We start from the raw sequence: 14211 nt of genomic DNA, 5'->3' as shown, positions 1-14211 counted from the left end.
ACACTGTTAAAAAAATAAATGAAAAGATTTAGACCAAGAGGCCAGCAAGATAGCAAGATAGCTCAGTAGATAAACATGCTTGCCATACAAGACTGACTTCTTGAGGTCAGTACCCAAACCCCAAAGTGAAAGAAGAGAACCCACTCCCTAGGTTGTGTTCTGAACTATGCACACCCACCACCACCATCCCACAACAACAATGAATAAATGAATAGCTCTAGACAGAGAGCACAGGGTGTAATTCAGCTAGCTGTAGAGTGCTTGCCTAGTACACAGCCCTGAGCTAAAACCAGAGCTACATAAATTAGGGGTCTCATTTTATCAACCAAGTAAGGAAGCAATGGTCCAAGGTCAGGTCACCTCCACCCTTCCAGGGGTCATTCCCCAAGGAGGAAGACTATTATAAGACTAGAGCACAAATCTTCTGTAAGAGAATTAACATGTAATTCAGCCCAGGCTGGGGCATTGCCCAGTAAAGCATGACAGGAACCTGAGGCAGGAGGGTGCAAAGATGAAGGCCAGCCTATACAAAGTGAATCACTGTCTCAAAAACAAAAAATAGGGCTAGAGAGATGGCTCAGTTGAAAAATTCTTGCTAGATAAGCATGAGAAACTGAGTTCGATCCCTAAGAGCCACACTTTAAAGACAAAAAGACCAAGGCACCGTGGCAGGTGGTATGCCCCTGTAATCCTAGCACTGAGGAGGCAGAGCAGGGGTTCTGTGGCTGTTCTAAGCTAATCGGTGATCCCTCAGCCAAATGAGAGACCCCATCTCAATAAAATCAGGACTAGGGATGGGTAGCTGGTGAGACAGCCCAGGGAGAAGGCACTGGCCCGCAAGCTTGATAGCCTTCATGGTGAGAGGAGAGAGATGACTTCTGCAAGTTTCCCTCTGGCTCCTACACATGTTCTGTGGCACACACACTTCAAAATTTAATAACTTTTTGAGACAGAGTCACACTATGTTGCCATGGAAGGACTGAAACTTGCTATGTAGACCAGACTGGCCTTAAGCTCATAGAGATCTGTCTGCCTCTGCCCTCTGAGTCCTGGAATTAAAGTCTGTGCCAAGATTCCCAGCCACAATTTTTAACTCTTTGTTGTTCTTGGTAACAAATAAACTCAGAAAATACAAATTTAAAAAAAGAAAAAGGAGAAGAGGTTGCTGAGGGGAGTGGTTGAGAAAGTGGGTATTGGAGAAGTTAAAGAGGAGAGTTAGTGGTGAGAATGATCAAAATACATTGTATGGAATTCTCAAAGAATTAATTAAATCATTATGTGTTTCTTTTAAAAAGGAACAAAAAACCAAGGCAGATAGTGTCCTGAAGAGAAACCACCCATGATCGGCACACACATACACAAACATGCACACATGTACACACACACACACACACAGGTAAAACACCAGGGGCAGAAATGATGGTTCAATCCCCAGCACTTCATAAACTGAGCATAGTGGTCCCCACATGCAACCTCGGCACTCAGGAGGAGGAGGCAAGAGCATCAGAGGTTCAACATCATCCTCAGATACCTAGTAAGTTTAAGGCCAGCCTGAGCTACATGAGATTCTATCTCAAAAAAAAAAAATTGAACTATTTGAGGGCTTGGGATAACTCAGTAACAAAGTGATAAGATGCTCAAGGCTTTGGGTTCTATTCCAAGCACACACACACACACACACACACACACACACATACACGCATGCACACAACCCACCAAACCCTCCCCCCCTCAAAAAAAAAACCTGTATGGTTAAAGAAGAGCTTGAATTCCTGATCCTCCTCCCTCCCTCTGTGCTGAATGATGACTGAGAACCTCTACCACACCCAGTTTATGCAGGTATGAGATGAAAACTGAGGCATCATCAATGCTAGACAATAACTCTACTAAATGAGCCACACCCTGGGCCCCTAGAAGCAACTTTTGTTCTAACAGTTGGTCTTTGACCCCAAATCCTGACACAAAGCTCCAAAGACCTCGGGATTTGCTGCATGGGCTGAATTCCCTGAGTGTGTCAAAGGCTGGTCACAAGGAAAAGTGAGCCATGGATTAGATTTCTGCTCCACACAGGGGAGAAGAGTTGAAAGTACAGTTAATAATCAATCATGCTGTGTAGAAACATGTCCATAAAAATATCGAGCTGAGAGGTTCAAAGGGTTTCTAGATTGGCAAATACATCAGTGCGCCAGGAAAGTGGTGCATCCCTGCTGTGTGACACTTTTCCTGGGGAGACCTGAAAAAGCATCTACTCACCCCAGATAGAGAACTGCTACAGAAAAAAAGTAGCAATGCCCCAAAGTCCATCTTAACAAACCAATAGGTTTACTGGGCTTCCTTATAGAAGCAGAGTGAGGGCTTATGATGTGGGATGTCCTTCTGTAAATGTGTGGCTTTTATTGATTGATGAATAAAGCTGTTTGGGCCAATAGCTTAGCAGAGTAAAGCCAGGTAGAAAATCCGAACAGAGAGATAGAGAGAGAGTAGGCAGAGTTGAGGGGATGCCATGTAGTCGTGGAAGGAGAAAGATGCCAGAACATTACTGGTAAGCCACAGCCTTGTGGCAATATATATAGATTAGTAGAAATGGGTTAATTTAAGATGTAAGAGCTAGCTAGGAATATGCCTAAGCCATTAGCCAAACAGTGTTGTAATTAATATAGTTTCTGTGTGATTATAGGGGTCTTGGTAGCTAGAAAATGAAAGTCCAATCTTCCCTTACATGGTTACTTACAATAGCAATAGTGAGGGCTTACTTACAGGACCATGAGTGAGGGCTTACTTATAGCAGCATGAGTGGGGACTTACAGGACCATAAGTGGGGGCTTACTTACAGGATCATAAGTGGGGGCTTACTTACAGGACCATGAGTGAGGGCTTACTTACAGGACCATGAGTGGGGGCTTACTTACAGGACCATGAGTGGGGGCTTACTTAAAGGACCATGAGTGGGGGCTTACTTACTTTGTATGGCTCAAAGGCAGTTATATCACTGAAAACCCATCCTGGCCCGAGTGCAGATTCACAAAAGCTTCTGCAATCCCAGCACTCCCTGCACAACTCTCAAGTTGGAGAGTCTCCTCTCCTCAGCAGTCCTTACTGTTGCTTGTATAAGCTCTGCGAGGAAGAGGCCTTGTCACCGGGTAAGTTTCAGGGACTTTCTGAATCTCAAGAACCATCCCCCCAGGATGAATATGGAAGTTAGAGGACAGAATCAGATGTCAACCCTCATCTCACACCTTGCTTGAAACAGAGTCTGTTGCTCGCTGCTGATTATAGCCATAGCTCATCTTCCAGGGGCATCTCCTGTCTCCCATCTTACTACCGGAGCTCTGGGCTTACAAACACACACTATCACATCCAATTTTACTTGTTTCTGGGGATTTGAACTCAGACCCTCACACTTGCATAGCAAATTCTTTAACGCTGAGTCATCTCCTCAGTCCTGTTTTGGTTTAGTTTTTATTTATTTGTTGTTTGTTTGTATTTTGAGACAGAGCCTTGCTATGTATCCCACGCTAGCCTCAAACTTGCACTATAACCCAGATTGGCCTGAAGCTTGTGATTATCCCACCTAGACTCTGTGGTAGTTTGAATGCAATTGGACCTTATAAGCTCATAGGGAAAGGCACTATTAGGAGGTGTGGCCTTGTTGGAGGAGGTGTATCCCTGTGGGAGTGGGCTTTGAGGTCTCATATATGCTGAAGCTACACCCAGTGAGACAGCTCACTGCCTATTGCCTTTGAGATCAAGATGTAGCTTCCTCATTCTCAGCTCCTTCTCCAGCACCACATCTGCCTGCATGCTGCCATGTCCTGCCATGATGACAATGAACTAAATCTCTGAACTGTAAGCCACCTAATTAAATGATTTTCTATATAAGAGTTGCCATAGTCATGGTATCTCTTCACAGCAGTAGAAACCCCAACTAAGACAGACTCCTTCAGCAACACCAACCCTAGATCATCCATAGCCTTTATAACATCCTATAGAATAATCAAGAAATATAAGAAAAGTGATTCCCTGACTCCTGGGAACTGATCACCTAGCAAAATTGACTGAATAAAATAGGGGTCACAGGAACCCTGATTTATAGCAGGTAAATCTGAAATACTGGCATTAACTTCCTGAGAGCATTCTACATACCAGACATCACTGTGAGTAATTAGGTGGTTGTTGTTGTTTGAGATAGGGTTTCTCTGTATTGCCCTGGCTGTCCTGGAACTCACTGAGATCTGCCTTCCTCTGTCTCTCAAGTGTTGAGATTAAAGGCATTTGCCATCACCACCCGGCTCAAGTAATTAGTTTTTAATGGCTTTTACATTTTTTATTTTTAATTCTTTGACCATTTCACAAATATAGGCATTTTGACCATTGTCACACACATCCTCCTCTAGTCCCCTCGGTCCTTTTGAATGCTTTCTTCCTAGCAAGCCCTGCCCCTGCTTTTGTCCCTCTTTTCCTTTGTGTGTGACTCACTGCATTTGATTAGGGTTGCTTGTATGAGCATGGGTGGGGGGATTGTACACTGGACTATGGCAACACTTCTGGGAAAAAAGACACCCTTCCCCCAGCAATCATCAACAGCCAATAGCTCCTCGGCATGGGGTAGGGCTCCAGAAATCCCTCTCTCGTCCATGCTGAAACGTTGCTGGGTCCAGTCAAGTACAGGTAACTGTAGCTCCTGTGAGTTGATGAGTTCAGTGGTCATGTCATGCCCTGAAGACAGCACTTCAGGGGACTCCTCTCATTCTCCAGACGGTGCTCACTCTGAGTAACTTAATGGGTGATCTTTCTGGTCATCCTCACCACCCTGTAAAATAGACAGTGTTAGTATTGTCCCCCTCCTACAGATGGAAAAAACTGAGGCTCTGAGAGTTTGAGTTTTCAATGGGTCAGTCTTACGTGACTGTGTCCTTAACCTGTGGAACCATATATGGTCTGCACAGAAACAGTCAGAACTACACTGAACTAAATTACAGGACACAGGTATCTTCTTGATTCATGAGGAACATCTTCTTTCAGATCTGGCATCAGATGTGTTAAATTGAGGCCTAATGAGATTGTTCAGCAAGCAGAGTTGCTTGCCATGAAACCAGATGGCCAGAGGCTGATCTCTGAGACCCATGTGGTAGGAAGAGAGAAGCAACTCCCAACAGTTGTTTCTAGCCTCCACTGGCTCACAGTGGTATATCACTCATACACACACACCCAAGCGCGCACGTGTGTGCACCCAAGGCACACATACAATGTGCATGTGTGTGTGTGTGTCACATTGAAGCCAAGCATGGTAGCAAATGCCTATAACTCTAGGTATTTTAAAGGTTAAGGTAGAAGGAGCTAAAGATTCAGCCTAAGCTACAGAGTAAATTCAAGGTTAAGGTGGGCAATTTAATAAAACCTTGTCTCAAAATGCAAATTATAAAAAGGCTGGGGGAAGTGCTTACTAGCCTAGTATGGGAAGCAAATGTGAATGGTGTGAGGAGAAGGCACTTTCTGTTCTGCCTATGGTTGAGCGGCTCTTGGCCCACCTCCCTGGTATTTCATGTTAACATTTATTTGTGCCCCCTAAGCCATGCTAAAGGCATGAACATAGGATGTCAGGGTGTGACCACACAACCTACAGCTGACTCCATGCTCCTGGGAGTAGACCCCATCAGCAAAGTGATGGATGGAGGAAGGTCGCATGACCAACAGTCCTTACCTAGGCCGGCCTAGGGTGGCATTCCTCCTGCTGGTAATTCTGAGGTTCCCTAACTTGGACTTTGCATGATTTGACTTCTTTCTTTCAGTATGAGAACCTGCTGGAAAATTGAGAAAGAAACAGGTAAGTGTTCCAACAGGGGCTGTAGAGATGGCTCTGAGATTAAGAGAACTTGCTGCTCTTACAGAGGACTGGGGTTGAATTCCTAGCACCTACATGATGGCTCACAACCATCTATAACTGCAGTTCCAGGAGATCTGATATTTTTTTCTTTCCTTCCCAGGCACCACGCCCACTTTTGAGCACATACATAAAATCAAACATTCATACACAAAATTAAAACCAATGAATTTTATTTTATTTATTTATTTTGGTTTTTCCAAGACAGGGTTCCTCAGTATACATCTGGACGTTCCAGAACTTGCTCTGTAGACTAGGTTGGCCTTGAACTCACAGAGATCCACCTTTCTCTGCCTCCTGAGTGCTGAGATTAAAGGTGTGCACCCTGCTTGAATTAAGCCAATCTTAAAATGGCAAACATTTTGTTTTTTTTCTCATTTATGGTTCCTACATTTTATATAGTCTAATAAAACCATGTCTGTATGAATTAAAGTAGAAATGAAATGAAACTCTTCAGGGAAATGGAGAAAGTGGGAGAAGAAGATGTTAGAAAAAGGAGGACAAATTTCCAGTCAGGGATGGTGCACACCTTTAATCCCAGAACTGGGGAGACAGAGGCAGGTGGATCTCTGTGAATTTGGGGCCAGCCTGGTCTACAGAGTGATTTCCAGGACAAACAGAGCAGCTTTCTTGTCTCAGAAGTTAAAGGGGAAAAAAAGGTAGTACAGAGGAGTGGGCGATGGGGGTGGGTGTTCAATACACAATATATTTATTTTTCTCCATTTTTATCTATTTATGGTATATGTAGGGTAAAAGGACCAAGGAAAGAAATCTTGACCCTGACTTGACCCCCCATCACCAGCCTGAGACAAAAAATTCTACCAATCCCTGAACACAAAATCCCACCAATCCCAAGATCAGACCACAAATTTCCTACCAATCCCAGGCCACCCTGGATAGCCCTCCCCACCCCCGCCCAAGAAACCATGTATTACCCTGTCTCCTGCCAAGTTTCCTGCTGCTTCTTGCACAAACAGAGGCAGCCACTCTCCTTCCTGTGCTTTTCCAAATAGATCTTTTGTGTGGCATTTGTTGAGTGGTACAACTTTGTGGTATTTCTTGGCTCCCAACTGCCAGGATACCTTTCCCTTCTGAGCTGTAACACTTTACAGTGTGCACGTATGTGAGCATGCACTTTTTCCTCACATGTGTGGGTGCACATGCACATGTGTGCCTGTGCATGTGGAGGCTCTCAATTGTCAGAAATTATGCTCCATTGCTCTATGACCTTATTCATTGAGGCAGGGTCTCTCAATCAAACCCAGAGCTGCCAGCTTGCTAGGTGGGTCCCATTTCTCCATGCTATGAGGCTGGAATTACGGGAAGACCACCACACCCACCCAACATTTACATGGATTCCTAGGGATCCAAACTCCAGTCCTCACACTTGCATGATTAGCAGGTGACCTAACTCCCCAGCCCCTGAAAATAAACTTAATTTACTAATTAAAACAAGGATGTACTGGAGAGACAGCTTAGTTGGTTAAAGTGCTTGTCATATAAGCCTGAGGACCTGAATTCTATTCAGTTCAGTAAGAGGCTCTTTCTCAAGGCAGTAAAGGCAGAAGAGCAATAGGAGGTTTGACCACCATATGTATAATGACGTACTCATGCATGCGCGTACACACACACACACACATTGAAAATAAAATGGAACCGTTAGAAATATTTCTTAGTGGTAGCACGCTTGTGTAGCATATTCAAGGGCCTGGATTCAGTGCACAGCACTGAAAGGGAGAAAACGTGGAAAGCTCTTGAGGAAGGACACGTGAGGTTGCTGCTGCACAGGAGCTGGGTGTTGACGCAACTGATTAGCTATTCGCTCCATCTCTGACTCACTAGCAACTGACTCTTTGAAGAGAGTCAGCTAGCAGCATGTTAGCATGCTGAGCTCTTTTCCTTCTTGAGCTGTTGGCTGGGGTCTTACCTACCTGGGGTGCACTTCTTGGGACTGCCAACTGGCTTGTTCCTAGGCAACAAGATCCTCTTCACGTCCTTATCCTCCGGGTTCGCACACACCGGGCCTTTCTGGCGGAAGTAGAATCTACAGAGGGTCGAAAGGTGGGTACCAGGTCAGGGCATGAGGATCTAAGGTAGGCATCACTCTCACCCAGCAACACCAAAGGTCCTGCTCACATCACAGCTGGAAGATTGCAGCTCCCACTCACTTCCTGCTTGCGATAACACTTAGCACGCTTGAGAATACTCCATCTGAGATTGGATTGGTAACCCAGGCAGCAGTCTTCAAAGGCACCTACAGAGGCAAGTGAGATGGCTCAGTGGGTAAAAACGCTTGCTACCTTAAATTCAATCCCTAGAACCTACATAGGAGAGAATCACAAATTATCCTCTGACCTTCACAAACATGTAGCAGTGTGTGTGTGTGTGTGTGTGTGTGTGTGTGTGTGTGTGTGTACGTGCGTGTCTGTGGCTGACTGGGTCATAGGCCCTAAGTAAGAACCTAATACTATTATGCTAATAAATAGACATAGTAATAAACTGTCCCCTACATTCCTATCCATATAAGTTATACCCTCATCAGTAAAGCTTCTTTTTGTAGTAGATGGCAGTTATCCAGAAGACCCACAACCGATCAACACTCAGGGTAAGAGACTGTGGAATTTCCCACTACAAATGAGACATCTGTATCATACTCCCTCCCCACAAGATTCAGGGATTATCTCAGAAGAGGGGGCAGAAGAATTGGAAGACTCAGAGGAAGGGGGCGTCTTCACGGAAAAAAAATGTTTTCTGGGCATGATGATGATGATGCACATGTCAGTCATAGGAGCTGTGATGAGCGCACAGACCCACACAAGATCAAGACAGATGGAATCTCAGCATGGGTGGCTGGGGAGCTCAAGTCTGACCCCCATCTGAGGAGCTATTGGAAACTGATGGTTGCTAGGAAAGGCTTGGTTTTCTTCGGAATCGTGGTCCCTGAAGGACTACCACTGCTCTAATAGACGGTCCTTCAGCATTAAATGGACTCAGAGGGTTTAAAAACAGAGAACATGAAGTTGAGTGGGGATAGGGGTGATAATGGAAGAGAGGGAATAAGGAATAGATTTAATCAAAACATATCTGTATTGTTTGAAATTCTCAAACAATAAAAAAAAATCACAAAAAGGTACCTGCAACTAGATGACCCAGCCACATCTGTGATTCCAGGGGCACATGAGTGTCAGGGACAACCAAAGATGTGAGTGCGCACACACACACACACACACACACACACACACACACGCACACATGCACGCACACGCACACACACAGACACCTCTTCTAGAGAAGGAGGTCAACAGGCTGCCTGGGAAATAAGGAAGCTTTCTTATCTCAGCTCTTGATTTAAGGACGTGGCCAGGATTGTAGGGTGCAGACAGGCAAAGAAGAAGCCCAAGGTCCTTTCTGTTTCTGCTCTGAGGTAGACAACAAGTGCACACTTGGGGGGCACTAGCCCAGTCCTTCTTTTCTAAAAATGGTTAACCAGACATCAAGACACATGCACATGTGTAGGCCTAGCCTTCCAGAGGCTGGTGCAGAGGATCATGAATTTGAAGCCAGTCTGAGCTACATGAGACCCTGTCTCAAAGCACCTAGATTGTGACCAGGACTGTAGCTCTATTGGTAAAGTATTTTCCTAGCTCGTATGAGACTCTGGATTGGATCCCAGGACTACATAAACCAGGTGTGGTGGTGCATGCTGGGAATCCTAGCTCCTGGGAAACAGAGGCAGACAGATCAGAATTTCAAAGTATTCCTCAGGTAGATAGCAAGTTGGAGACTAGCTTGAGATATGTGAGACCCTATCTTAATTTTAAAAATTAAAAAATTAGCTGGACGTGGTGGCACATGCCTTTAATCCGAGAACTCAGGAGGCAGAGGCAGGAGGATTTCTAAGAGTCTAAGGCCAGCCTGGTCTACACAGTGTATTCCTGGACAGCAAGGTATACATAGTGAGTCTAAACAATGAGACTCTCTCTCTCTCTCTCTCTCTCTCTCTCTCTCTCTCTCTCTCTCTCTCTNTCTCTCTCTCTCTCTCTCTCTTTCTCTCTCTCTCTCTCTCTCTCTCACACACACACACACACACACACACACACACACACACACAGATATCCAGAGAGGCAAAGGCACTTGCCACCAAGCCTAATAACCTGAGTTTGACCTAAGGATCCACATAGTGGAGGGAAAGAACCAGCTCCTGCAAGTTGTCCTGTTTTCTCCACACAGGCACTGTCACACGCACATAAGTGTAAAAAAATGCACATAAAGTAAATAAATACATATACATGTATAACTAGTATAAATAGACAGACAGACAGACAGGTTACTTCACTTTCCTGGAGATCTCAGCTATGGGCTGGCCGCTCCCACATGGAACCAGCCTAAATTCCTTTTCCTTTTTCCACTGATCTTAGTAAAGGCTAAACTGATCTGGCTGATCTTTGTTGGTCTCCCGGCTGGACTAACGAAAACTTAAAAGAATTCTCCTAGCTACCAAATATCCAGACAGCACAGACGTAAATTGGACCTAGTGTCTCAGGGGCGTTTCAACCTGGCAGGGGAGGCAGAGAAGTTTTCCACACAAAAAGAGTATGTGCGTGAGCTGGGAGGGGTGTCCAGGAGAAAGAGAGGATTCTAGAAAGTTCTGGGAAGGAAAGAAGCAAATGAATAAGCAAATAAAAGTTAATAAGACAGTGGGTTCCTCAGTCTAGCCAGCCTTCAAGGTTATCTGTGACCTCCATCTGCCAAACCTTGACTCCGGGGTCAACTCTGAGTTGAAGTAGAGGCCAGTACAGTGGTTCAGGCAGAGAGCTCATCCTCCTTCACTTTCGCTCTTTAGGACAAGGGGCAGTGGTGTCAGGTAAGAACTGGGGCTCAGGGTTCCTTGACAAGTGTTTCCCAACACTGGGGGCCACTTTTCTCCCAGGATCAAAGGGCAGAGGCTGGGCCTGGCTCTGATAGCAGTCTCTGGAAAGAAAGCCAAGCCTCTCTCCTGGGCAGAGAGTGAACTCTGGAAGCTTGGAATTGTAGGACCTAGTAGAGGAGCAGGCAAAGCAGGGGGTAGGATCCTGGGTCCCCAGCCTGGCCCGGGACCTTGTTTTGACACCTGCTGAGACTCGGTGTTTTCTCAGAGGTGAAGCATCCAGTGGGGACGCTCCATGCTGAGAACTGGCCTTGAGCGACTGAATCCTCAAGTCTGTGCTTTCCAGGAGAGTGAGGAAGACACCAGAAACAGTTTCCTGACCCCTGGGCTGACGGTATTTGTCACTGGATCCTTAAGTTTTTCATTTCTACTTGGCAGATGAGAAACTGAATCCCATGAAGGACAGCCTTGGGCCCTTAGCTAGACTACACAGGGGAGAAAGGCAGGGAATCCACGTTGGAAGAGCTTCAGGGCTCAGAGCTCAACCTCACATCCCTGGTTAGGCAGAGGAAGGACATCAGAACGCATTCTTGACTATAAGTCCTTTCCCCCAAATGGAAGCCACCCTCTGCCTCCTACAGCCCCTAATCCTCTTGAGTCTTATAAAGGAAGCATTCCAGAGTGGAGATGAGGGGTCCTGGAACAGGGAGCTGGCACCCTTCATCTCTATTCCTCCACCCAACCCCAATAGTGCCAGGAATTCTTGCTTTGCCCAACCTCTCAAGAGCCACTGAAGAAATCAAAGGATACAGAATCAGTGGAGATTTCAACACGTGGGAGGGGGGTTGAGTAAAGAAGCAACATCTGGAAAACTGGAGCAAGGAAAATATGGCTAAGGGCAGTACCTTGGGCATGGGCAACAGGCACCCAGGCCCCAACAAAGCAGGCGAGCAGGCAGGCAAAGAGCCAGAGTTTCATGGTGCAGACTAGATCTCTTCTCCAGCTGCTGGAAGGTTGAGTGGGGCCACCTATGGAAGAGGAAGGGAAGGATAAGGACGCCAGTGTTTCAAGCCAGCCCCTGGAACTCTCTGAAAGAGAGGTGGGTGACAAAGGACACGCTCTAGTCAAAGGAGGACTCACCAGTGCCGGTGTGATCCGGAGAGCTTGCACCTGCTTCTAGGGTGTACTGCCCGTGTGGAATCAATGGACTGGCTTCATCCTTTATAGTCAGAGCCCCACCCTGCATGACCTGCCCCCTCGCTTCTCTCCCTCCCTCCCTCCCTCCCTTCCTCCCTCCCTCCTGCTGCTCCTCCCCCTCCCCACCTGTTCTGTGAGACTTCTGCTGGGCTTCTCCTTCCCACAGATAGACCAAGCCCTAATTTGCATCTGTCCCTCCGGGTTACCTGTTTCATGAACCTTGAGGTTGCCTCCACTTTATCCAGGCCTCTCAACCAGCATCTCCTCCCACTACCTTATTATATGGGGTCCAACATGTCCCCAGTCCGCTCCCTTAACAGCTTTTTATCACCATCCTCATAGATACCTTCCTTTATAATTAACTGGCTTTTAAATTGCTTTATTACTTCTAGCTTTTTTACTATTTTGTACATGGGCGGAGGCACACACATGCACCATGGCATACCTGTGGGGTCAGAGGGCAATGATCTGTTATCTCCTTTCATCATGTGGGTTCTAGGGATGGAACTCAGGTCGTCAGGCCTGGCGGCGGGTGCCTTTCCCCACTGAACCAAGGAGCTGAAATGCTTTTCTCTTGCTCTGTTTTAGCCTTAAATATACTCGCTCCTACATAAATATATATATACATATATATATATATATGTGTGTCTGTGTGTATACATACATACATACATGTGTGCATGCATGCATACAGAAAAGCTAAGGGGAGAGAGACCTGCACTGTTAGTCCCTCTAAGCCTGGCCACCTGAAGATATATTTTTCATTTCGTTCATTTTCCTGAAATTTCATAATTTCACTTTTAATGGTTGAATAAAATTACAGTTGATGGTGCACTTTTAAAATTTTTATTTATTTGGGAGTTGGGAGTGCGAGAACCACATGGAGACCTGGGGACAACTCTGGAGAGTCCGTGGGACCCAGGAAAGATATTAAGGCCATCAGGCTTAGTGGCAGGCACCTTCAGTCATCTTACCCGATGGGGCAGTGACACGTGAATTTCCCCCAGTATTACATAGGGAATCATCTCAACAAAACTAAAAGAAATGCTCTCATTTGGAGTGTGAAGCCAGGATCCAGGTAACGGCACGTCTTCTGTCTGCTGCAGCAAGCAAAACAAGCTTCATTCTTTTTTTCCTTTGGTTAACTTGACTCACTGGAGGATAAAGAAGTGTTTCAGAAGATCAGGTAGGGTGAGGGGAGGCGGCAGGAGGCCTGCCACAAGACCTCATAATTGATTGTTTTTTCCTTTTTATCTCCCTCCTCAGAGGCTGGCTACCCAATCCTCTCCCTGGCTATTTCTCACACTCTGAATCTCCGATTTCTCCGGCCCTATTTATTTATTTATTTATTTATTTATTTATTTATTTATTTTCTTCTGGGAGGTGCACTTTGTAATTAAAAATTTTAGGACAGAGAGCTCCGAGAGAAGCAAGATGGCGGACGTACTGGATCTTCACGAGGCCGGGGGCGAGGATTTCGCCATGGATGAGGATGGGGACGAGAGCATCCATAAACTAAAAGAAAAAGCGAAGAAACGGAAGGGCCGCGGCTTTGGCTCCGAGGGGTCCCGAGCGCGGATGCGAGAGGATTATGACAGCGTGGAGCAGGATGGCGATGAACCTGGACCCCAGCGCTCTGTTGAAGGCTGGATTCTCTTTGTCACCGGAGTCCACGAAGAAGCCACCGAGGAAGATATCCATGACAAATTCGCTGAGTATGGGGAGATAAAAAACATCCACCTTAACTTGGATAGGCGCACCGGATACTTGAAGGGATATACTCTAGTTGAGTATGAAACATACAAAGAAGCTCAGGCTGCCATGGAGGGACTCAATGGTCAAGATTTGATGGGACAGCCAATCAGTGTTGACTGGTGTTTTGTTCGGGGTCCACCAAAGGGCAAGAGGAGAGGTGGCCACAATGGGCTCAACTCACCTATAAAAAGGCACAGGCTAATCAATCAGAAGAGACGGAGAGGGACATTTTATACTCATAACAGGATCAATTCATCAAGAGGAAGTCTCAATCCTGAATATCTACGCCCCTAATATAAAAGCACCCACATACGTAAAAGAAACATTACTAAAACTCAAGGCAGCCATCAAACCGCACACACTAATAGTGGGAGACTTCAACACTCCTCTCTCACCAATGGACAGGTCAATCAGACAGAAACCTAACAGAGAACTAAGAGAATTAATGGAGGTAATGAATCAATTGGACTTGACAGACATCTATAGAATATTCCACCCAAATCGGAAAGAA

At 45.8% G+C, this 14211-nt stretch overlaps 2 protein-coding genes across 3 annotated transcripts; one reads left to right on the top strand and one right to left on the bottom strand.

Annotated features, from left to right (window-relative positions):
• Positions 1-2808: 2808 nt before the first annotated feature.
• On the bottom strand, positions 2809-12573 carry Ccl25 (C-C motif chemokine ligand 25). Of its 2 annotated transcripts, none has more exons than XM_050127439.1 (6): positions 11889-12573; positions 11654-11776; positions 8018-8135; positions 7813-7925; positions 5702-5798; positions 2809-4810 (listed from the first exon to the last, which is right to left on the bottom strand). In XM_050127439.1, the coding sequence occupies exons 1-6, from the start codon at positions 11992-11994 to the stop codon at positions 4777-4779; spliced, it is 591 nt and encodes a 196-aa protein (XP_049983396.1). In that variant the 5' UTR covers positions 11995-12573; the 3' UTR covers positions 2809-4776. The 2 variants fall into 2 exon arrangements, with proteins under 2 accessions (XP_049983396.1, XP_049983395.1); XM_050127438.1 differs by having other exon boundaries at positions 2814-4810; positions 5702-5801; positions 11889-12024.
• Positions 12574-13335: 762 nt separating this feature from the next.
• LOC126491636 (RNA-binding protein 8A-like) lies at positions 13336-14043 on the top strand. Its single transcript, XM_050127437.1, has one exon. It carries the CDS (start codon positions 13380-13382, stop codon positions 13992-13994), a length of 615 nt encoding a protein of 204 aa, XP_049983394.1. The 5' UTR covers positions 13336-13379; the 3' UTR covers positions 13995-14043.
• Positions 14044-14211: the final 168 nt, after the last annotated feature.

This window comes from Alexandromys fortis, unplaced genomic scaffold, assembly GCF_014885135.2.
Source record: "Alexandromys fortis isolate MF-2015 unplaced genomic scaffold, M_Fortis_MF-2015_v1.1 scaffold_271, whole genome shotgun sequence".
NCBI classification, from domain to species: domain Eukaryota; kingdom Metazoa; phylum Chordata; class Mammalia; order Rodentia; family Cricetidae; genus Alexandromys; species Alexandromys fortis.
Note: the sequence above shows the minus strand (reverse complement) of the source record. Positions and strands in the feature narration are given on the sequence as shown.